Raw genomic sequence first — 25,065 nt, 5'->3', positions numbered from 1 at the left:
TGATAATAATGACGATGATGATACCAACAAAGCAGGAAAGGAGGGCCGTCGTTCATTATGAAAAAGCAATCCCCAGAAACCGGATGATGTGGTCGTGCCGTATTTCCTGCATCAAAGTAGCGGGGTTCTACATCTTCTAACGCGATCAAAATAATACAAAAGGTTATGCAATCACTCGGACGCTTCCACATCCCGAATACATTTTTTGTCGTTGCGCGCGGTCACTCCAATGAAGTTCGAAGGTGCGCATAATTGTCATCCATCGATGCCGCTTCAAAATGTGATCGTCGTTGAGCGCAAGGGTTGCGCACACTTTCATGGGCTTCGCGAACCGGTAGGCACAGAGTCGCTCGGACGCGCGTGGACTCAATAACAAAAGATCGTCTCTTTCTCAAGGCTGCCTCCTGGGCATCCTGCTCGTGCGGCCAGCCCTAACCGGTTATGACGTCAAGGCATCGCCGAAGAAGTCGCACGCATTCGCGACACCGCTCACTTTTTTTTCTCTCTTTCCTCAAACTCCTTTGAGCGAGTACCGGCGCCACCGCAGCACATAGAAGGACGTGCGCGATCCGCTATCCCAGTGCCGCTCGGTGACAGTGCCCCACGGTGCTTTCCGCTATTCAACGCTTCGATGATTCGCCGCCTGACGCTGCCCGCTCACCACAGCTGAAAGGATACCACACACAATTCGCGTGAGTGCCATCTATCTAATAGCGCTCATTGAGCTCACTCGTCAACTGCGAACAATAGTAGTCTTTGTCGAGCCGTACGTATTGTCGTAGGTCCCGAACGTCGGGGCCAATTATTTCAAGTACATACATTGAAATATCATGCTGACCGACGCCAATGCGATACAGCTAGACGACAATCAGTTGTTTATGGACTCGCCTAAATAGAATACGGGAAACATGGGATGGCGTGCCACGAGTGAGAAATCGGGGAGACGGAACGGTTACATGCTAGCGCTATTGTGCCGTTCACAGCGTTCGATTTCTGTGGATCATATTCCTTATATCAAAAGTACAGGAATTTACCGATCCCCGTTGCATGACTTTCACATAGCATACCCTAAATGTACGAACACTTCGCTCACCTTCTAACGTTTACGCATGAAGGCTCCGAACTGAGTTCGCTATGTTTGCAAGCAGAGTACAACGCTGTGCATGATAAGACCGTGCTAGATAAATTGTTGCAGACACACGAAGAGCGAAGCCGCAACTATAGCAGCGGCTTGTCGCGACAAAATCAGAATGTTTTCGACGTTTTATGGCGCGGCCGTGGTGCTAACGCGAAGGCGATTGCATCGCTAACCTGGCAGTAATCATTTTAGACCGACCAGCATGGGACAGGCCAACGGCTAGTTGCGGCGTTTGTTTTAATGGAGCACAAGAAAAAAAAAGAGAAAAAAAGAACATTCGTGTCTGCATGTTACTTGAAAAATAGACAGCAAAAAAGCTGAGAGGACGCTTCTGTAGCCAAATATACTTCAGAAAATGCACAGTGTTTAAACATATTAGTCTACTTTCCAGAATTATTTATTTACCTCCTTTGGAAATGAAGCAAGTTAAGCATAAAAGCAAGTTAAACTAATGTCACTTCTAGCATATTCAAAAATTCTAGTGTGAATTAATGCCACGAATCTGCATCCGTGTCGTTGGTTTGACGGCTAGGAAAGCTTGAACTAATTAATGCACGGTAATGAATGCAAGCTCTAGATTATAATTTCTTAAATACATATTTAAGAAATGTTAGCACCTAGTAAGTAACGCTTGCTACGCGTTTACATATATGATGGATAGATACTAAAAATTGTAGATTACAAGGATGTGTAACTATGGCGAGCGTAAACCGTGAAATTTTGTACCTGACACCAACGTGTGCGATAGATGTTTGCTAGTGTAATCTCCGAAGAATGAAAATGAAGGTGGCCTCTGTACTAATGTGGTCATTTTGGCTGCATAGCCACTGTCATGGCGACGTTCATTAAGGAACATCGCATCTAAACTTTCCTTGGAGTATACCACGGGTACTGCCTTGGAATCGAACGTTCAAGAAGCATGAGCGAGGCCATCAGCGGGGGCATTAGTCGGTCGACAATAAAGGAAGCAGTACGTACCATCTACACAAACTGCGCTTTCGCCTGCCGTCCAGCACCCTTTTCGAACCTCAACCCACAACGCTGACAGCGCCGTGAGAAATGCTTAGAATGCACGGTAACAGAATGGTACTGTGCTCTCTGCATAGAAATTATACATCAGGCCACCCAGTTTTGTTGGTTTGGGCTAGCGCTGCAGCGTTACATGGGGAAATGAACTGGACTCAATTCTGGTCCAAGAATTGAGAACTGTGCAGCATATGTCCCACATCAGAGCGATTCTTGCATGGTTATTATGTGTTCACGCATTGCAACCGTCTTTTAAAGCAGAGCAATGTTTTCAGTATTCGGGCAAGCAGTGTAATTTGTAAAATATCTAGTAAAGACCGGATATATTAACAATTTTATGTTCAATATGTGATGAAGTTACGACGCTTCATAAAACCTTATTTCTGCCCTCTGACATGTAACACAAAGTTTTGCGAGACAAACAGTATCGACCTACAACAGCTCACAACTTCCAATTATTTATATACTAACGCGATAAATCTGGTTATCGTGAAATCGCGTTCCACGCCCTTTTCGCCACGCGAAAGTAGCAGTCCTTGCTGTACACTGGGTGGAGGAATTGAAATAATTGTGAGGCAGAGAATAGGAGGTCTTGCGACTGGTAATAATGAAATCAATAAGGGTCGACAATAGTTGCTATGTCAGGGAAGCAAGTGAGTAAAAATTCAGTTACTGCCACCGCAGTAAATGTATAGCTCTCTTCCTTACAAGTCATACAATCAGGTCTCAACCAGGCTAGAAGGGGCTTCTTAACCCAGCGGAATGTAAACATTTTGACATATCTCATATCTGCATGCATCTGAAGTTACAGCATTAGAACTAGCGTTTCGTAAGCGTGATTTACTGGTTAACTGGTTATTCTTGACAATCTGGTGATATTTTTTATAGTACAAGCATGCTTGCCAAAAGGAAGTAATACGAGCTTTTAAGAACTGCCTTTTAAATATTCAAGGCAAGACATCTTCGTATGGCTTCATTGGTAAATGTTAAGATGGTTAAAAGTGGCTTGACAATTTTATGATTGTTCTGAAGTTTTGGATGTCTGCCAGATTTATCTCAAACGCTGCATTAAGTTCTTTAGTCTTTGAAATTTGACATGGAGCTGTACGACATGGTAGCATTTACAAATAAAGATACCATGACTTCGCTGCGTCAGGCCACGAAACGATTGAGCATCTGAAGTGCCTGCAACTTGTAAATTGCAGGGACATTCCAAGGATAAGCGACAATTCAACGATGCTAACACGTGCGTCTTGTGACACTTAGTCTCTTTGTGTATAATGCCGTTAAAAATCCACGTGGCACGAAACTATCATATGAGGCAATAATTACCGCATTTTCTTAACTACCTTAGTACTGCGTGCAATCTTGTCACAGACTTCTCAAGATCATATGTGTAATCGCAGTCACAGGGATACATATTGCTTTTCTGGTTTCATTGTCCTCCTGTGGTATTCTCTCAAATTTGAACTACCAGCGAATCTCTGCCACACTGTGAAGTAGTTCTTACGACTATTGTTGCTGCATGGCGCACTCCACGTGGCATTATTCACGTCCGGGTCACTAAACTGCGGCGTCGACAACGAAACGACCACAGCCACCTATTAGAGAATCCTTCTGAGTCAAGAGCGTCGTTGTTTGTCCCATCCAACTCGCCACTACAATGCTCGCATAGCTTTTACATCCCGTCAATAGGGCGGTATCTTTCCTTTGCCGGAAGAACAGCCTTTTAATCTTTTTTTTCTTCTCCTGCTGCCAACGCCGCATGCTTGACTTAAAACTTCAGGTCTCCGTCTAAGAGCTTGCGACAAGTTTTATGTTCTTTCAGAAACAAAAGTTCCTCGTCTATTAGTAGCTATGTTTCCACCGAGTTCTTCGATGCCTTTACTACCTCTCTTGAGCGTTCACCTTGTCCTCATCAAGCACTTTAAGAACGACGCCGAGTTGGTATATACATTGCTGTCTCACCTCTTCGATCTCATGTCCCACCGCCTAATTCACAACGCCTTTGAGCATGCCCTTTTCTTTGTTGCTAATGCTCTCAGTTGTTTCACATTTGCTTAGATGGTCGTGCCACGTCCGTATCATTTTGTCCTGATGTTCAAATTATATAACAAAATTTGGCGGCTCGGTGGACCTCTAGGAGCTACTCAATACGCTGCTGAAGCGATGAGGTACAAGGCCGCAGTAAACGAGTGTATGCCTCTCTTTCTTGTCCCGTTTATTGCGTTGGTTTTGTTCTTAATAAGCACAGTTGTACCATTCACATCTTCGCACCACTCAAGTTTAAGTTGCGAGCGGTATTTCATGAGTCATCGTTTCTCTTCCTGAAGGTGCATGCGCACTGAAAATTCGAAAGAAAAACGTTTCTTCAGCCCTCAAAACATCATTACCGGTGCGTATGGATAAAAAGGTCGTTAGCATGTGATCTGTAAGATCATTTATTTTCCATAGTCCTTATAAAAGATATTTTGTGATGATCATTAAATTATCGCTATCCCAAACAAAAAAGCGTAAAGAATAATACGCTTATAGTTTCTGAAGCCCAGTCATAAACGTCACAGGGCTTAAAGTTTATTGCGATAGGAATTTTACGAACACTCCAAGCGGATTTCTGCCGTGGGCGTCGCCGTCGCCGTGAGGTTCTGTATAAAGTCCAACGGAGATGAAATCGTCGCCGCGCGCCGTATGCTCTATGTGCGAGTGAAAGCGCGCGAGGGACGCGCGCTTTCACGGGGAGCGAACGCACGGCGGAGAGCAAACGCGACTTCTTCCGTCGCGCAAAAGGCCGTGGAGACGGGAGGGAGGGAGGGGAGGCGACGTTTAGCTGCGGCACCAAATGCGTATTTATATAAAAACGTTGCGAGGCGAGAAGGTGGTAAAGACTTCCGACGCTGCTCGACGAGTCCGTTCTGAGCAAAAAAATATCTAGGGACTTTAATCAGAACCGACTCGTCGAGAGAGAGATTGTGGTTGTGAATAGCGCCTCTTCCTCCTCACAACCACAATCTCTCTCTCGACGAGTCTGTTCTGATTAAAGTCCCTAGATATATTTTTGCTCAAAACATCTAGGGACATTAGTTCGGATCTCATCGAAAACCTCCGAGCCGCCGCCAGAGGCACCGGCAACAGTCACCAACGCCGCGCGCGTTCGGTGCGAACGCGGGCAAAGCGCCGACGGTGTCGACAACAGTTCTGCGCGTTGCTGGTGCTGCTGCATGTCCAAGTTTATACACCTGAACAAACTACTATCCTTACTCCGTATAGCTCTCTGCTAATTTGCTATTGATATTGATGCTTCGCCTTTCGGGTGAAACTGCGACATTTTTTTCCTGGATCGATCTCCTCCTCCTTACCCTGGAGCATAGGCCCGCACGCACGCACGCACGCACGCACGCACGCACGCACGCACACACACACACACACACACACACACGCACACGCACACGCACACACACACACACACACACACACACACACACACACATACATACATACATACATACATACATACATACATACATACATACATACATACATAAATACATACATACATACATACATACATACATACATACATACATCATACATACATACATACATACATACATACATACAACATGCGAGTGAGAGAGAGAAACAGAAGAGCAAAAAGGCAGAGAGGTACCAGACGCCCGTCGGGTTTGCTACCCAGCATTGAGCAAAGAGGATAGAGGGACAAAAAGAGCGAGGGGGGGGGGGGGGAGACAGAGCACCGTTTCACGCACATGTGGAGGGGCGCACCGCGTCTATAAGCGGCCGCAGAGACGCGTCGACTTGAGGTACTGCAATAACGCTTTCATTGCTTTCTGTGCCATCGAAGCACACGGCCATGGTCCAAGGATCTTCCAGCCGGTTTATTACTGTCCGAAAAGGTTCACACTCGATGTTGTACGGTGGACAAAGCTCCCTGATAAAGCAGGCAGGTGTCTTGTGCGGTAATGTTGTATAACTCACAAACCCACCACGCACGTGCATATGCCATCGGGCGTCGCCATTCTGCGTTTAAGCAACCTGTTGCTCCAACTACGCAGCGATCGAATAGTTGCGTTTTTCCAAATGGTCACGTGCGTATTACATGAAGTCTGCATGCGCGGCGACATCGAGAAAGACCAAAGGTAACTCTTGTTTGGTTGTTTCTCTTTCGCGTTTAGACGATGCTTAGGACGCGAAGCAATGCCGCATCACGAGCTTCTATGCGGTCGCAGACGTTGACGACGTGACAATAAGGAAAAACCCAGCAAGTGCATTCGGCTGTCCGCGCGCGTACGGCAACGCCGTCATCGGTTACACAACCCCTTAACGACGAACCTGCGACCGGCGCTTCCTTCTCCGTGGCGATCTTCCCTGAAACGGATCGCTTGGCTTTCATTTGCTTCTGCTTTATTTTTCTGGCCTTTGCGGCATCAAGCACGGAGCAAGTATAGGTGGCACGCGCATTATTCGGATTGCGCGAAATATGTGGTGCCAGTGGCTGCTGGCTCTTGTACGTGTCAGGCACGGTCTTAATATATCGCTGTCAAGGCAAAGCGCTATGCTTTTCATCTGGTGATTTTGCAAATTTCTCGCTCTAGACGAGCATCGTCGATGCTCGGCACGTTCGCAGTACTTTATCAACCACCCGCACTGGTTTCGCTTTCAGGTTTTTCCTCGTGCGTTATCTAAGGACACGGCCAGGCCGTTGCAGACACACATTTTTCCACAGTTATGCCACTGGAAGCGTCTCACAGGCGCACTAGAAACAGTGGAGCGTAGGGTATTAATGTCCACTGCAGTCTAACGTCCAAATGCGACGCGCACGTGCGCACGAAAGACGACCTTACAAAGCAGAGCAATGCCTAATGTGCTTTCACAATAAGCCAGGCGTTCCTACCTGTGGTAGCATTTTACGTCACCGTGTGGAGTAATGCGAACGGCGCTAACCTGTTACACGGCCTTTTCTTCCAGCGCGTAACACTCAACCAACTGTAAGCTCTTTCGAGATCATTTTCTGCCCTGTGGTATCGAAGGAAAGGGCTGTCACTGACGTACATCCCATCTTTGTGTACGAGCTCAACTTTCCCCTACTCATCAGTATTAGTACACCATTTGCACTGACTGTTTGATGGGCAATTACTGCAAACGTTCACGTGAGTCCTCTTCATCGAATCTTCGAAATCTTTGAAAGCAGATATATGAATACAATTTTACTGTTTTGTTTTCTAAAGGGTATCTTTCTTAGCCTCTTGCTACAATGTTATTGTCCATTCCTAACCTGACAGACATAAGAACAGACATCGGACATGAGGAATGTGTTTTGCCTGAATTTTTCTTTCTTTGCGATGGCTGTTCTGGGATGCTGTTAATCAGCCGGAGCAAGCCATCGATCTTCTCATGCCCGATCGTAGTTAGCAGGCATCTGGGTTTGCATGCGTACAAGCGCTCAAGCGCGGCTTGCGTTGCGTGTCTCTGGAAAACTTGTTGTTGGCATAGTTGGTAAACGCTCTGAGACATAATTGCCGCCAAAAAGCAATTCTTTCTTTCCTATCGGTGGCTTGTGCATACGCCCTTTGTGGCATCAATTATGTCGCAGACTGCGTATCTTTCCTTTATGAGCGCGCGCGTGCATACGTGCTTTCGGGAATCTCTACACCTCACGTCTTTTACGTGTGTAGATGCGAGTGTGTGCGTGGCTGCGTGTGTTACGCGTCGAACTTACCCCCACGTAAAACTTGACGCATATATAAGCGTACCTGTCTAAGAAGTGTTATATATAACGTGGAATGCTACAGGGATGCAGTACGTGTGCGCTCAATGAACCTTGCACTTGATAAATAACGTGTGTGCACTCGGCCTTGCAAGCATCAAACACACTAAACGAGAAGCCGGAGAGCGACGATGCAGCAACGATGCGTCTGGAGAATAAACAAAACACAAGGGGGGGGGGGGGGGGGGAGGGGTGGACTTGGAGGACGCTTAAGCGCCGCCTTTAAGAGTGGAACGCGATAGCGGCCGTGAAAGGCTGAGCAATGGCTCATAACCCCGTAAGGCAGAGGCTACAAGCAGTGACTTTCAATGGTTCATACCCCCGTAATCAATGAAAAAGGGTTTTGTGTTTGACTTTCCGCGTAGTAGAGTTATGTTTTCTCGTATATTCAAATTACAATCTGACGCTATCGTGTTTGTAGGTTGTGTGTAAGCTTCACTTTACAAATGTTCTGACGCATTTTACATTGACAAATTCAATTAGCGCCTCTGCGCCACGGAGAGGACCTGCGTGGTTGCGGTACGGAATGATTTTCTCTGACGGAGAACGCCGCTGGAGGCGGACGCCGACACCGGAATGTCTGCGACACGGGGCCCTCAACGATCTCGCGTTAAAAAGGGACGACATAGCAACATGCGGTGCACTCGCTCGAATAACGGTACCATATAGGACACCGCTAAACTTACGTCCACGCACACACGTACAGCATGCACGCGCACACGCGCTGGAGCACGCAGGCACGCATGAGCGGACACACGCGAATGAAAACAATACATTCTTGTTACGTGCAAACGACAGGGCGTCACCAGCGTATACTTGAGATCAGCAGTTAGATACCGCAGACGTAGCTGGCGCCTTTGCCTCGCTTCAAGTGGCTCGCACGCGAAACGCGAAGCCGGTATGCGTGAGAGCCACAAAATCGCTGGCTCAGTGTGTTGGGGCTAGAGGCTTTTCTTGTTAAAGAATTCTTCGGTGATCTTGTGCCTGGAAAAAAAAGCGACGTAATGTGAAAAGCAGCTGCCAGCAGAGCTAAGCTTATCAAAGGAGCAGGTAAATGAAAGCTTTAGTTGACGCGAAATATATTTTTAAAGTGTATACGTGTTCTACTAATTACCTGCGTAAGCAGTGGCGGGTGACGTTATACGTACATGTCGCTTACTCACTCGATGTTTCACATGTCTCTGCGGGCGTGTTTTTCTCTCGCATTATCACATTTATTAATTAAGCCTCTTAGAGTCTTAGTGCAAACAATCCGCTCAGACGAACCACAGATTTTGCTTTCTCAATTTTTCCAATCCTTTATTTATTTAATTGATTTTTATATTTATTTATTTTGTAATTTGTATTTTTCTTTTTGCTGATAATGAAATCTCTCGCACACTGTAGCCCACCAAAATGGCTGCCACGTGATACACTACTCGAGCTTTTAATGCTTGCGCTTCTTAAACGAAAAAAAAAATAAAGAATCGCAGTTTCAAGGATGAAACATTGATTTGGCCCGTCCTGCAAGGGATTTTGAAGAAACCCTTTAAACTGAGTCCACACAGTGCCCGATGTTTGGTTGCGTCTAATGCAGAGACGCGCCCTTCGATTTGTCTTTCGTCACTGGGCAGTGTAGCTTATAGAAAGCACGTTAACGTATGGAAAATGTGTTGGGCAGCAATGCTGTGGCGCTATAACTTTAAGCTATCCCAAGCTGTTTATATTTCATTTCCGCCACTAGCTCTTCACGATTGGCCAAAAATGTTTCGGCCCACCCCCGAAACATTTTCGCCTGTCTGTACCGCGACGTCACGAAAACCGCGAAAACTACCCATCTGATATGACGTGTACACACTGATTATGCATGATTAGGCCAAACAATAGAAAACTAATTATTTACTATTCTGCTCCTTTTCCACCGTCAGCCCTTCGCTATTGGTCAAAATTTTAGTGCCGCGCCCACTTCAGCCCGTTTGTCACGCGACGTCCCAAAAAAACGCGAGACGCTCACGCCCTGAAGATGCATTATTATGGCGAACAAAACTGGATTTGCCCCGTTCCGAAAGGAATAAAGATGCTGCCAGCCGATCGCTCTGGCATTGGCTACTGAGAGCTGCCAGGAAGAATTGATTTATGTGCATGTAATATACATTCTTGCGTGGCACTTACGCCGTAGAGCCCTTTCGGCAAGTACAAGACATCGCTCTGCAAACTGTTAACCACTGAGGATCCTATTTCGCGGCATTTTTAGAGCGCAGCTATTAGGCGCCCGTTCCTCCGTTGAGCGTCGGCGTGCCTCATGCTCCCTCGGCGTAACCGAGCGAACGCGGAGCGCAGTGAGGAAGGAAAGAAGGCGAAAGCGACGAGAGCGCGAGGAGGAGGCTACAGTGAAAGCATGAGGCGGAAAGCGGAGGAAGAGAGTATGGCGAAAGGGTGAGGAGCAAGCTGAACCATAGCCAAGACAGCGCAAGATCGAGGAAAGCGGAGGAAGCCACCTTGAAGCACGACCAGATGGCACTCACGTCCGCACATCCGCGGCAGTGGCGGGGCCGGCCGTGCGGGGCCAATAAATAATAGAACCAGTAAGCTCGTCTTGGCGCACAGCTTTCGCCACGAGCGTTTCCCTGCAAAGATTACGGTTGTATAAGCTGCAGTTGCTGGGAAGCGGTAACTGTGTGGCAGTCTATATACAGGGTGATCAAAGTTAAGTTGACAGGTTTTTTTTTTTAATTAGGCACTGAGACATACGTGAAGACCACGTCTGCAGTAGGGTTATGTGGCGAGGGGGACACAAAGTGAGATGATAATTATCGCTGTTAGCAGTGCAATTAACAAAAGTTGAGTAATTAACTTTTGACTGACTGCAGTAAGCAGACACGTTTGTATTGAAAAGTTAGAGGCGGTCGTGTTTCTACAGTGTTCCTTATGGCAGAATTCCTCTACAATTGAGATATCGAACAGCGAAGTTTAATGCCGTTCGCAAGACAGTGGCGAATGGCGCAAAGCTCCCCCCTTATCTCGTTATAACGGAAGCTACCATTGTTACACGCTGCACAGCTCCGTGTTTTGATAGCGGTTCTGACTTCTGCGCTGTGCGATTACGCCAGTCGATAGCGAAAGCGGGGCAGTTATCACTTTTGCCTATGCCTCCTCGCCGTTGTCAGACTAAACGCCGTACAAAAAAGGCGCGTCACATAAGGGAGGAGCTTTGTGCCGGTCGTCACCGTCTTGCATGCGTAATCATGCGAACGGCAATTAAACTTCGCAATTCGATATCTCAAATCACGGATACGCCAGAAGAATTCTGCCAAGTGGAATTCTGTAGAAACCACGACTACGTCTAACTTTTCAATACAACGCGCCTGCTTACTGCAACCAGACAAAAGTTAATTTTTCAATTTTTGGTAATTGCACTGCTCAAGGCGATAATTATAATCTCACTTTGTGGCCCCCTCGCCACATAACCCTACTGTAGAGGTGGTCTTCACGTACGTCTCAGCGCCTAATTTTTATAAGAAAAACTGTCAACTTAACTTTGATCACCCTGTACAGCGCCGCGCGTCGCGTCTCTGCCAGTCGGTGCGGTGATCGGTGCGATGCCTCAGTATATCGCGAAATGTAAACACGTATAGAGCTCTGCTCAAATTTCGTATTAGGGAGTATCGCAATCGTCAGTGATTTTTTTTTTTTTTACCTTGCGCTGCACGCCGCCTCGACTTTCGAACCGCCACCGCAAGCTAAGCAAAGAGGAGTGGACCAATCGCAGACGCTTTCACCGCTCTCGTCATCCGGTTACTTACTTTCACTTCGCTAGCTCGGACCAACCGAAACCCTCTTCCACATCTGCGCGCACCTCGCTTCTGGTCAGCCAATTCGATTAGAAATACTTGTCGACGTAGGCAATGCTATTTGCTTTTAAATCAAGGTTACCTCGTATAAACGAGGAAAGCGTTTGATTTGGCTGTACAAACAAGGCTACGAATCACCACCGACGCAACAGTTTGGAAAAGTTGGCGTCAGGAGTTTGGAATAAAGTCAGAATGGAATAGTTTTGCGTTATAGCGCCCCTGAACTCGTTGTCATCACAAAAAATCTTACTTCGACAGATGATTATTGACTTGAAGCGCATGCGTCACCAAACAAGCCCTTAGCATGTCTGATGTGCTCTTTTGTTGGTTTGCTCTCACTGCCACATTTGTTGTTTTATTCAGCTTGGCGTTACTTTTTTTTTTCAGTAGTAATTAGCCCCTTTCCGCCAGCTTCGGGCAAATAGAAAGACTTTTTTACTAGTCTAAACTGTCTCTGTGTCGCACTTTATAGTCCTTTCAACACACTCACTTCCTGTGGTTTCTTTCCAAGCTACGTATACATTCATCTGTTGTTTCTTTCGCGTGTCTTCCTTCAGTCATGAGATAGCTAGGACCATCAGTCGTTCGTTACTTTTGATATGTGCGCTCCTCGGTTCTAGCCTTCGACTTTGGTCGTTATGAGGCGTCTCGTCGGTGCTTATAGCACACGGAAAGTGCCAGAGACGTCCTCGACGACCCGCGATGTCCATATAGCTTCAACTACGTTGAGTCATTTTTAAGGGACTGGCCATCAATGCGTAGGTATGCTATTGTGGAGGTACAGCGCAGCCAGCTCTTTTATAACAATTTGTACCGGTGCTTATCTCAACTGTTCTCTTGACGGTGCAGAACAAAAATGATACGAGAATGCGCAAGTTGAAAATACAAGTGATATAATCAAACTTGTGCTCATGTTTCATATGATTCAAGGTATGTTCAAGGATTACGTGTTTCGCACAAGGCAATGGGCCTCTTCGATTATCCATCTCTGACAATCCCGGACTGTCCGAAAGACTGCATACGCGACGCTCATTGGCTGAAAGCACCGTCTCGGGCAGTCCGGGACTGTCAGGAACGGATAATCGAAGAGGCCCAATCTGACGAGCCCACCGTCCCCACGCTGCTGCAGCAAGTGTAGCATTACTGATTGTCATTCCTACCCAACAGGCTGTAAATTCATGTCGATAGCCACAGCTTTGAAAGCCCATGTGATTGTCGTCTCGATCGGACTTGATTGCATTTGCTTGCCTTCTCTATATGGGGAGAGTTCGGTCATTATGAAGTGCCACACGCATACATACAGGGTTCAGTTTTTTGGTTTCAGTGGCTTCGGTGATTTGGTTTTAACCGAAAAAAGTTCAGTGAAAGCAAATTTTGTAGCTTTTAGATTGCCAAGCCACAGCGGGTCACTTGCAAAAGCGCTCGTGAACGTTAATGAATCACAGGTGGTGAAAATAATTCCGGGTCCTGCACTACGATGTTCTAGATATAGTCAATTATATGTACCGAGTAGAACAGCCCCACCAAGTGCCTAAAATTTATTTTCTTCCTGTCGAAACGGGCGCATTTAATCGCGCGCATTGTCTTGTTAACTTGCGTTTACTTTTTCTGTTTGGAAACCTCAATATGCGGTGCTTGTGTTTAAGTTGCCCAGAGACAACAATTAGCGACAAAAACATTCCCGTCAAATGCATCACCCAATGCGATATTAAGTATCCGAACAAACCTACCGACAACACCGAACAAAAAGCGATAATATGCGTACTGCGTCCTATGTAACGTCCACTACAACATTGTCTTCTCTTGGCGCCGTGAGATTGAAATAAGCGATTTTTTTTTCAAATAGTAGCATAACCTAACCTAGCCTGTCGACTTCAGCCGCCAGTCAAGTTCTGAACCATCTTTTGAACTTGCAGTTAGAGGAGAAGGGGGCGGGGGATACAAAACAAAAAGCGACAATGGCTACACTTAGCGCTTGCGAAAAAAAAATATGGCGTATAATTTTATCACACAGGTTAGAGAGATATGGATTTATTATAAAGGAAAAGCTGAGAGGTTAACCTGAATTAAACAGACTAGTTGCTCAGTGAAGTCTCGATGAAAGCGTGAAGCTTGTTCCACTGTTCTTCAAAAAGACCTTGCCACTTCGTGAATTTCCCATAAAAGCCTTGTAAAAGAAGGCTGGCCAGAATGTAAGATCTACTATCAGCGTAAATTCAAACACGAACAAGATAAAAACAAATTGTTAGCCTTTCAGTTAGTTAGCTTCCGCAAACATCAAGGCGTCAGTGGTGGTCACGCTGCTCGCTCAATAAGATCAAAAGGGGGCCGCCAGCCTTCCATCATGGATGCGCTGAAAAGAGTGACGCCTACTGTAGAGATGGTTATGAACCGCAATGTAAATAAGTATGCCGCGAACAAACTTTCAATCTTCGAGTTCGCACATCTCGTTACTTTACGCATCCATTTCTACAGAGCTGAGTTCTATAGCGAAGCGTGGCTTCTGGCGTGGATTGCGCTTGGATCGCAGGATTGCGCAAGGGCCACCCTCGTAGCTGAAGCGGAACTAATTTCCATGGCGAAGACGCCCCCTTCGCCTACCGACGGACAGATTAGAATAGATCGCACAACGCTGCGCTTTGAAACGAGCCGCTGCCATGGACAAGACCTTGGCCTTTCTCGGAAAATGTTAGCAGGCAGTGCTGGCCGCGACTTGCAAGAAGCCACTTGAGAGGCTGCGCTGTGCGCGAATCGCCGAGATGCAATTAACAGAGAAAAGAAAATTGAAGGTGGAACGTTACATAGTTGGGTGCAGTTCTGAGAAACAGTGCTGCGTTGCAAGGGGGGAGAGAATAAAAAGGGAGGGAAAGACAGGGAGGTTAGCCATTGCAAGTACCGGCTGGCTACCCTGTGTAGGGGAAAGGGATAAATGAAATGGAAGGTGTTAGAAGGAAAAAAAAAGTTAAACGTTGCAAGTGCGCCTTGAATATCACTGACTAAGCTCAAGTAACCGCCGAAAGAGATGCATAAGGAGTAAGACTGGCTGCGTTTCAAGTTCCTCCTGGCTTACGCCAAGTGAATTCTTATACGTTCGGTGCATGGATCTTAAAAACTGAATGGGATAAGCAACGCAGCGCGGATGTTCTGCATGAAATGTTGTAAAACGCAAGGATTTTAGAGCAAGTCCGGTTTCAAGAACATTGGCGTTTGACAGGGGCAGCCATGGTGCAGCTTCTGAGCCGCATTAGGCCCGTCCAACAAGTTAATTTATTCAATTCCATTTTTATGCACAATTAGGTATCGTTTTTTAATGTGTGTATGGAATTTCTAGAAAAGTGGCTCCAGAAAGGCCAGCAACCAGGGCACAATTTTTCAACGAGCACGAGAAACAGCCAAAACAAAATTTTAGTATAGCCCTCGAGTTCTGCATTTACAGCAGTTATTTGTAAAGACTGGGTTATTTTTCTTATCCTTAAAATATGTTTGGTTTCTTTGATCGTACCAGGATGGCCAAATTCATCGAGCTTTACACTCGTAAGAGCAGTTTGCCATTTGTTGGCCGCCTTCACTTCTAATATATGGCTTCTATTTATGGCTAGATCGGCTTGCACTTCTTACGAGCACTATACATGCGCTATAACTGCTTCGTATATATGAGACCTGAATTATATAGAACACATCGCATCACCATGCTTTTTCTCGTGCACCTATTCTGCTTGCAAAACCACATCCATGACACCAGTCAAAATATTTCGAGAAATATTATTACTGTGACGCGCTGCGTTAACGTGAACGCCATGTGCCGAATAAGTGGTGCGTTTGGGTTCCATGGTTACCAGAACAAATATTAGAGCGCATGAGCTGTTTCCGCAAGCATGAGGCATTCGGATTAGATAAGGTCTCTTAAATTTGGCCTAAGCACACTCGTGAACGAAAAAGTTAAATGATGTCACGACTATGTACTGTAAAGCAGCATTATTTTATCAACATTGCGAAAATATCTTTCATGTTTTGCATAGGCTTCTCAAATCGTTATGTATTCCGAAGAAAGATCTCTCAAAAGAAACAAAAGTAAGGTCTGAAACTTTACAGCTCAAGCGAGACAAGCACTTTGCGGCACTTTTGTGGGAACGACGTCAAAAAGAAAGAAAAAAAAAACTTTGTTAACCTTGAACAGAATATGAACTTCACGCTTTGCGGACCGAATGCGAAGAAATACGATGACTTTCTCGGAGAAACCCAAAACAATGTGTACGGTGTGCAAGCAAAGCGTTCACAACACATAAGCGAAAGGTACCCAGTGAAACCCATTTGCTCCCTGGTGTGTCGGTCGGGGCCATTTTTCGATAGCAATAGAAAGAAGGGTGATAGCGCAGCCATTGCTTGCGACGCTGGGCCATGTTCACCTCCCGTGAAATGCGCTTTGCCATAATGACTGCTGCAGGTATTGCCCTCGCCACTAACGCTGCAAAATGCCAAACTTAACGGGCGTCAGCGCGCTGTCGTCATCAGCTGCGCATGCAGCGTTAAGTTGCTGCGTCTAGACAACTCTTGCATGTGGCGTCTAGCTAGAATCGCTGTATTGTCCGATGCCATTAACTGCTCAGACCAAGAAACACGCTGAATGTCGTTAGAAGTTTTAGGTTCGTCAACACCGACCATAACGCCCTCAGAATTCCGCCTGGCTGCAGGGAGAAAACAGCATATTCTTGCATTTCTTTTTTTTTTCGCAGTAAATATAGTTTTCCCGATTGCATTTGTCCTTCGTATACTCGCCCTCAGATTGCTGTTCGGGCGCAGGCAACAGTTTGCGAGTGCCAAAATATTTACCATTTCACGACGTGAAGTTACAAGGGCTCTCTTTGTGCTTTAGCGGGTGTAAAGCAATAAAGACAGTTTTCCGGCGAGACAATGTTCATGGCTTTCACAACCACTGAACGTCGACAAACCTTCGGACGCCGTGCCACACGGTTCGAATTCGGCAAATACGTGTTTCAATGTTTTTTGGAGGACGATGCAACTACATTGCCTTCTGGTTGCTGATGGTACCCCTTATCATTACTGGAGTACGCATCATTCTATGTTCTTAAGCCATGTAATTACACCGGAAACACTAACATATTGCACATATCTGAGTTCCGAAAGTAGAATTAGTCGTCGTGATTAAGCAGAACTAGTTGTAGTTGAGCCTGTGGCATTCAGACGTTCGCAGAGCCTCTATATAGAAGCGTATCGGCGGAAACAAAAACCTTCCGAGATGTAACGCTTCATTCAGTCACTTTCCCCATCACAATATTTGAAGTTTAAACCGAGAGTGCTGGCTGTGCGGCTGGCCTGTTGAGAATTCGAAGTCTTCTTCAAGATGTCAATTTCAGATCTCAATTTCAGAGAATGGGAAACTTCCGGTGGCATATCTTTGACAGTCATCTTTGTCGAGTACAATAAAGAACCCCAGGTGGCATGAATTATTCCGCAACCTCCTAGAACCAGCTCTGCTCAGAGATCCAGAGTTGCTTTCAGACCTTAAGGCCCACATTTCTACTTATCTTGAAATTGAAAGTGTGTTGTGCATGCATTTAATTAAAATGTATGTGTTCTCAAGCACCTGGATGCTATACATCCGCACTCCCACGCAACTCAAGTGTGTTGTGCATGCATTTCAATTAAAATGTATGTTTCTCAAGCACCTGGATGCTATACATCCGCACTCCCACGCAACGGCAATCACATTACCGTGTAACAACGCAAGCGTCAGTGAGCTGTAGTTCTATAGTTTAGATCTCTCAGGGCAGGTGCACCAACGCATGGCGGCTCTTGACTCGGTCCACACACTTCAAGGGTATGAGTTATCACCATAAAACGAACAACCTCGAATTTATGGTAACTCTCTAACAAGTAAACGTCAAATGACCTCAAAAACCTGCACAGCCCTTATGTCACTTTGGGGAATTTGAATGTACAGCTCCAGCGAGCCTTTCATTATAGTAAATATAGGTAAAGCTACAACACACCAACTTATTCAATAAATGCAATGTGCTTTTGGCCCCCCGATATGCTTATGTAAGAAAAATAACTCCCACACCTGACGCTACAATATCAGGAAGAGTAAAAAAAATGTCAACAAAAAATCGATCACGAGAAATTGAACAGTAATATGGTTTACAGAAATGCACTCTTCTACTAAAAGAACGTTCATACTTCGCCCTGACGACGGGCGAAGTGTAGAACCTGTCTCTGTTTATTGTCACTCGTAAACTCATGAACAATAAAAAAATACATGCCATGGCGGAATGAAATAATAGAACAATAATTTATTGCAAATTCAGTGCCATGCTCCGATAAGCCAAGCACATGCTACTTTTTGACACCAGTAGCTTCCACCTGAAGATCCCAAAATCTCCGATTGGGATTAAGGACCACGTTTTGGACTGACTGGGTCCATTGTGTAAACATCTCTACACACCGACAGAGCAAGTAGGTCTGCATCTTGGCTAAATGGGTTGACAGTCCAGCATCGCACTTTCGGTCGATGTTAATGATCAGCTGAGCTGAAGAAGCCTTGTTCAATTTCGTGGACAGATTGCGGGAGCGACGCCCTTTTGGAGCTACGCCACGCTGCTCACATGCCACATCACTTATCAAGCGAATTACATCAGACGACTGACCCAACTGATTCCGAAAAGTAGCATGACTGTCCTAAACATTTATTAGACGTTTGGACAGGATAAACCTCCCGATGAGCCTTGCAGTGCTGAAAAGTCTTCAGACGACAATCCTAACCATGCATGACCATTCAAGACTTCTCAGCTGACGCGAGAAATTGTTCGGATATCGAAGTGTAGCCCGCTGCATTCGAAGCAAACTCTGCCTACTGTGGGTTCTTCAACAGAAGCCCCATCGAGTTCTTCAATGTCGTGCCATCACAACCGCCATTGACCATTCGGTAGCCTCGATCTCCACTGAATATGAGCGAGGCCTAAGGCAGTCTACAGTAACCAGCTTATCACCCCAGCCTCGATAGGCGGCCTTAGTAGTAGCTGAGGGGCCATACAACTTGACGACATCACCTTCTACGCTGCACTGGGAACAAAAGCGACAAACGTTTCACTATTCTGCTCTTTATACACGACCTTTGAATAAAAGTGAAGACTGGATTTCGCATTGACATACTGCACTCCCCTTCCAAAGTGAGAGCGATTCTTGAAGCGAGGCTCCTGAATGGACAGCATATTTCTGAATATGACAAGGGCCGCATGATGACACTGTCTCCAACGAACACTGACACAGAGAAAAGTATCATGTAAACAGTCAGGAGTCAAAACTGGGCCCCAGAGATTCGCTAACCATTGAAAAAAAATGCCTGCACATGGAACCAGCTCTTCAGCTGCACAAGCGGTTGAAGCGGCCGCGCAAAACGTCACACCTACCAGGTGCCGGAGGCTCACGAGAACTTGAGACTACACGACATCGTCGATAGCTCAATACTATTGTTTGTTGGTCAGGTGCAGTGAATTACTACTTGGATGCTGCATTGCTCACCGGTGATGACAACGCGAGGCCCTGGAGCTGCTAGCCAAGCTTTACGAAACTTAAAGAGCCAAATAGATGCAGAGATGGTATCAAACAATACAAAAGCACACAGAAAGCAGTGGCACCCCCCCCCCCCCCAGGTGCACCAGAGAAGGAGATGAAAACTACACGCAACTACTACAAGCAAAGAAGACAAAAAATCAAAAAGCTAACATTAAGTACGCAGTGGCAACAACAAAAAAAATTGGGGGGCACAGTTAACAGAGAAAATGCTTGCGTCATGAATGACAGCCCTAGCAACGCAACACTAATTCCGGACGTTTCAGTGAACTTATGGAGCGCTCCTATAATGGTGCTGTCGCATGCACCCGAACTGACATGCACCAAATGACAATATTTTTAATGCCGATAACGTCAACTTTCGATAGGACATACAGCGCGAGATAGGTCAGTAGGACATACAAGGAACATTCTGCGCAGGTAGGACATCTGGTGGCAGGGAAGAAGAAAGGGTCTGTTCTAGGTTCGTTATAAAAAAACGAGACGTTAGCAACAGAGAGAGCACATCTATCAACGTAAAAATTTAGTCACCAAACTCTATGTAGCGGAAAGTCGAGATAGTCACCTTACATTGCCGTGAATGCCGTTTGCTTGTGTTCTACGAAAATTATAGGTGTCGAAAATCATAGGAGGAAAGCAGATAGGCCAGTTCGGTGCACTTAAGATATGAAAGAATTCTAAATCGAGCGTCTGTAATAAATAAATAAAGGTTTAGGAATACATTTAAAACCACGGCATTTAGCCACAGCGATGCGAGAGAATCAGCGGTTCCAGTGTGTCCCGGGAATCACAAAGCGGACTTCTCACAAAATGTTCCGAGAAATGCCGATTTGAAGCTTGCGAGCCACAATAACGACAGAATACCACCATAACGAAACAACGCCAGTAATTGTGCACTATGCAGATAGTTGCTGATGCCAGATACGTTAATTGCTAATTAGGCAAACAACAGAGAAGACGAATGCGGTGACACATAAACGAATTATAACGTTACATACACAATGTTGAATGCATACAAATACACGTGACAATTGACGATCTACCACAGTAAATTAACTATTCGGCAGTTGTGAACCTTTTGTGTTACATTGCCGGGCGAGTTCTGCTGGAGATATGTTTACTCGCTTCCTATTTGTTATTTGGTTCTCGTCTTATTTGTCAATTCCAGTAAGATGTTCTATTTGTTCTAGTGCCACTCCGTGTGTCGAACGTATCGTGTGGTGCAAGAGGCCTATATTCAGGTGACTACTGACGTTACCTTTTGTCTTTATCCTCACGTTTATCACATCTTGTTAAACTAATATTCGGCAGATACACTTAAGACTGCTTACGTGTAGGAATGCTAAAACATTATAGTCTCTTTGGTGAAATGTATTTTTCCGCGTGTTCCTTGTCCGCGCAAACTCTCACCAGCGTTCTAACTTCGCCTCGGTCATGCCACATGAAAACGCGCCTAGCGTCTCAACACGCTCGCTTGCCCGCGCGCGAGGAGTTCATAACTGGAAGGACCGCTCAGCGGCGTTCAATTGAACCCCCTTAATGCTTTTTTATTTTATACACTCGTTTTATACACTTATGACGTGGTGCCACCTCCTCCCCATTGGCGGCGCCGTCACGTGCCCAACGACGCACGCACAGGCCACACGTTTGGTCAGCCAGATGGCTGCTACGTGACGTGTGCAATGACGCACGCACTAGGCACGCCTTTGATACGCCAGGACCGTGGAGCAGCCATGGCAGTCGGGGAAGCGTGACCCCAGAGGCCCGGAATCGATTCCCACCCAGACCGAAATTTACAAAATTTTCTTTTCAAAGACATTAATTTACTTTGTTTACAGGAACTTCCCTGTGAAATTAGACGTCAATCCGAGAATTTCGCCGTGTTTTCACTCATTGCGCCGCCGGGCCACATTTGGTACCATCTTTCGGTCCCGCCGACTACGCCGACGAATTTCGTCCTAATGGGGCATATAATGCCTTCGCACGAATAACTAAATCAACGAAGATTAGTGCAGACTAAGTCTCCCAGCAGTACACTGGACATGAATTCAACCGACGGGAACAAGAGCAGAAATTTATTGAGGCTAACAAGACTTTCGTTGTGAAAGCGCGAGCGAAAGAACTGGCCACATTTCCCTTTGCACCGGGCATTCCACAAATATGTCGTTCAACGGCCATCCATTACGTACAATCGCGTATAGCGGCTGGACGCGCAGCATGCTGGATATGCTACGTGTCTCGACTCCGATATTAACCCTGTACTTTCCTCAGACATCTCCGAATCCGCCCAAGGATGATGTTCGCGCGCCATGGCTTGTAGGTTGTTTTCTATCCAAGAGCCGCGGGTGCCGCCTTTTTGTGCAAGAGAGACGCTGGCGGAAAGAAAAAAAAGAGAAATTGCGCCTACTCAGATGTCCCGGCCGCTAATGGATGGTACCTTCAGAATGACCTGTGCAATGCTATATACCTGTACGGTTGGCGAATGATCCTTTGTCTGCTACGTTTCGAAAATGCCCTTGCAGTGCAATCGCAGTTTTCTTTTTTTCTTTTCTTTTTTTTTTTTTGATCGCAGCGTCCTAGCGTTGGTCAGACGGTAGAGAGTGTTGTTCACATGCAGTGAAGTTAAAACCCGATCTTTTGTTAGGTTTCTTGTGAAGGTTAGGGAAGTGCTCACCGCAGTGCAGGTATATATATGTTCAGGCGCATCCTGTAGACCAATTCAAGGGTGTGCGAACGGTTATTCCCTTGGCGCGAAAATTTTGATAGTAATGCAACAGATAAGAAAACGATACGCATCCTATTTATTTATGCCACTTCCTTCTGTAACGCCCCCTGGGCCTTGAAGGTATTGAAATAAATAAATAAATGTTTCCCCTTAGCATACCCACCACAACTTACCACACTAATTTTAGCGTTAAGGGGAACCTGTGGCGCAATAGGAAAGAGTCGGGAGGTTTTTGTGTTGTTCGCTTCCTGTAGTAAAATTTGGAGCAAACCTCCACTGCGCTTACGCTAAAAGATCGATGCAAATTGTCGTAGAAACTGGAAGTATAATAATTTTCAAGCAATAAGGGTACCACACGGTTGCCCGACGATAAAAGAATTTTCTCTTCTGCTGTCTAAATTTATCCTGCAGTGTAAAACACTGCCCACCTACAAATGCATGGCCTGGCAGAAAAAGAACGCCACCAAAAGTGAATGTCGTCGCCAGACGATTCCGGAGCTATTGTTTCTCTTTCGTCGCTCACTTTTCCTTGGTAACCCCACCGAATAAGAAACAGCATGCGACTAATACTAGTGCGAGGCCGATTCGGTTCTTCTTTGAAATCTCATTTAAACGCAAATATTAGAGCTGTCACTGCCGATATATCCTCCTTAGACCCCTTGTACAATACGTTGTATATTGCCTTAAAGGTTTTTTTTTCAAAATTCACTCGGAAGTGATTACGCAAAATATTATTTCTCGGTGTGAAGTACGGTGCTTGTGTAACGGTAAAGAAGTGGTTTACTCATATTCTTGTCGTCCGCTTTCGAGAAATTTGACACTAAATTGACTTGGACCTCTGTGTCGTCCCAGACGGCGGAAAGCAACCTTGAGGTGTGTTTCAACATCACTGAGATTGCATGAAAATACCGGATGTGGCAGCAACATGGCAATGTACTAGTTCCATCTTTATCTCTGCGTTTAGGCAATAAAATGGTGCTTTCACCATAGCAAACATGAGGAGATGATGGAGTTATTTTTTTCTACGTACATGCAGACACCGTTTTTGGCAACTAACCGTGACATTCATATTTTAAGAATTGTTCTTGACGTTCATAACACAACAGTAGACAATAAAAACCACCTTGAAGATCGATTATGTCCCATTGCTGTATTCGAGTCTCCGGAGGATATGAAAGCCAGAAAGGGGAGAAGTGTGGGTCGATTAAATTAGATTTTATTTGTCTCAGTGTCTTTACGCTCCAGTATTGAATACCTTTTTTCTGAACGATCCATTGCTTTTAAAACCATTGGATGCTACATCTACATCTCCCACTCTCACGTGACGCAATGAATATTCTGTTTCGCTGTATTTAACTGCGCTGATACGCTCCAAGCAGTTGGGATTGCAAACGTGAAGAAAAAGGGTGGCCGTGGATGGGGAGATAAGATAGCGTATTCACGATCAAAATTATTATTATTATTATTATTATTATTATTATTATTATTATTATTATTATTATTATTATTATTATTATTATTATTATTATTATTATTATTATTATTATTATGTTATCTACATAAAACAATCATGCGAGTGCACTGGTATCCAGCACTGGCGATAGGACACCGATGCTATTTAGGTGTACTACTCCGAGATCGGCGGTGTCAACCGCTTGGTCACCATTAGTAATGAGGCGACATTATAAAGAATACCGGGCCCGCAGCTCCCCCCCCCCCTCCCCTTGCTTATCTTGCCATGGTGATTCAAGCTATAAATATCTGAGATTACTTGCGCGCCGTTTGAGTCTCCAGTCGTTCGACGACGAAATGCAGCGTTCAAGTTTTGTTTAATGGTCCGAATATTTTGCAGTTTCCTTCGATGTTTGTATTTCTGCGCAACTCCGCCTACGTCATCTGCCCATCGCCTTTTAGCGACATAGCTATAACTGTTCTGAATTTGACTCAGCTGTACATTGTATTTCGTCTTGACGATTGGCTGTGCTGAGAACGTCACTTTTTGGTTTCCTTTCTTACTTTCTGGGGTTCCCAGTCTCATTTTCTGAATGATAAACTTTCCCATCTATTTCAGTTTATCAATAATTTCTTTCTTTCGTAACTAACGCGACCACTGTTCAATATTTAAGAGTCGTTCAACGTTGAACCATAATAACATTTGAAAAGTAGCGCTTGTAACGGTGAACAAATTCTTTAGTGCACGAAGGGTTACACATTATCTATTATATAAATCTGGGATACCGTAACGTTTGTAGGAGTTGTAAAGCGTGTCCCTTCGCAATACGCGTTTATATAAGCATAATAACTTATGAATACAAAGGATAGAAAAAAAATGTTTGCGTCTGTACAAATCTATTCCATTTTCATGGATTGAGTGATGCAAGCCTGAAAGAGCGAAGGTTAGTGTTGTAACTGATAAATGTCTGTCGTGATGTTAGATCTTTCGGTAATTTATTTAAAAGCTGTGAATTCTGCATAATACACTACAAAATTTCCTGCTTCAAAAGCTGTAAAAGTAGTGCAATGCTAGCTGCAAAGGGCAGCGTTCGTACCTTGCAAGCTAAATAATCGACGCCAAGCTATACAGCCATAGCTCTCCCTCAGGTTGGACTGTTATACTACCAAGTCGTGTTTAAATTGACAATAGGTTTCCCTATTGTAACGTTTATAAGGAGCTCTAGGGTCCTAAAATAATGCAGATCCAACGCACATTTCGTAATATATGTGAAGCAAGGCTTTCTTGAAATGGGTAGTTCAACGATAAAAACAAATGTTCACGGTTTGTGACGCGTTTTTCAACGTAGCGATTACATGACGCAAATCAGTTCTGCAGACGCCCGCAAATTGAAGGAAAGTTGATGAAAAGGGAAAATTGTCATCCACTCGATTGTAGCACCAAGCGACAAAGGAAACCCATTGCGGGTGTTATGGGGATTTGAACTCAGGACCAACGCCTGAGCGGGGCGGTCGCCTT

At 45.3% G+C, this 25,065-nt stretch overlaps 1 protein-coding gene across 4 annotated transcripts in view; it reads left to right on the top strand.

Annotated features, from left to right (window-relative positions):
- The first annotated feature begins 519 nt into the window (after positions 1-519).
- Positions 520-25,065, top strand: part of LOC119446110 (serine protease 44-like) — a 37,904-nt gene continuing 13,358 nt past the window's right edge. For 2 of the 4 annotated variants that reach the window (XM_049663907.1, XM_049663906.1), the window contains exons 1-2: positions 520-692; positions 7,151-7,332. In XM_049663907.1, the coding sequence (XP_049519864.1) occupies positions 7,308-7,332 (25 nt within the window). In that variant the 5' untranslated portion in view covers positions 520-692; positions 7,151-7,307. Of the gene's footprint in view, positions 693-7,150; positions 7,333-20,559; positions 20,611-25,065 lie in introns of all 4 variants that reach the window. The other 2 variants (XM_037710461.2, XM_037710460.2) reach the window with 2 other exon arrangements.

This window comes from Dermacentor silvarum, chromosome 3, assembly GCF_013339745.2.
Source record: "Dermacentor silvarum isolate Dsil-2018 chromosome 3, BIME_Dsil_1.4, whole genome shotgun sequence".
Taxonomy (NCBI): domain Eukaryota; kingdom Metazoa; phylum Arthropoda; class Arachnida; order Ixodida; family Ixodidae; genus Dermacentor; species Dermacentor silvarum.
This window is presented reverse-complemented; position numbering and strand designations above follow the sequence as displayed.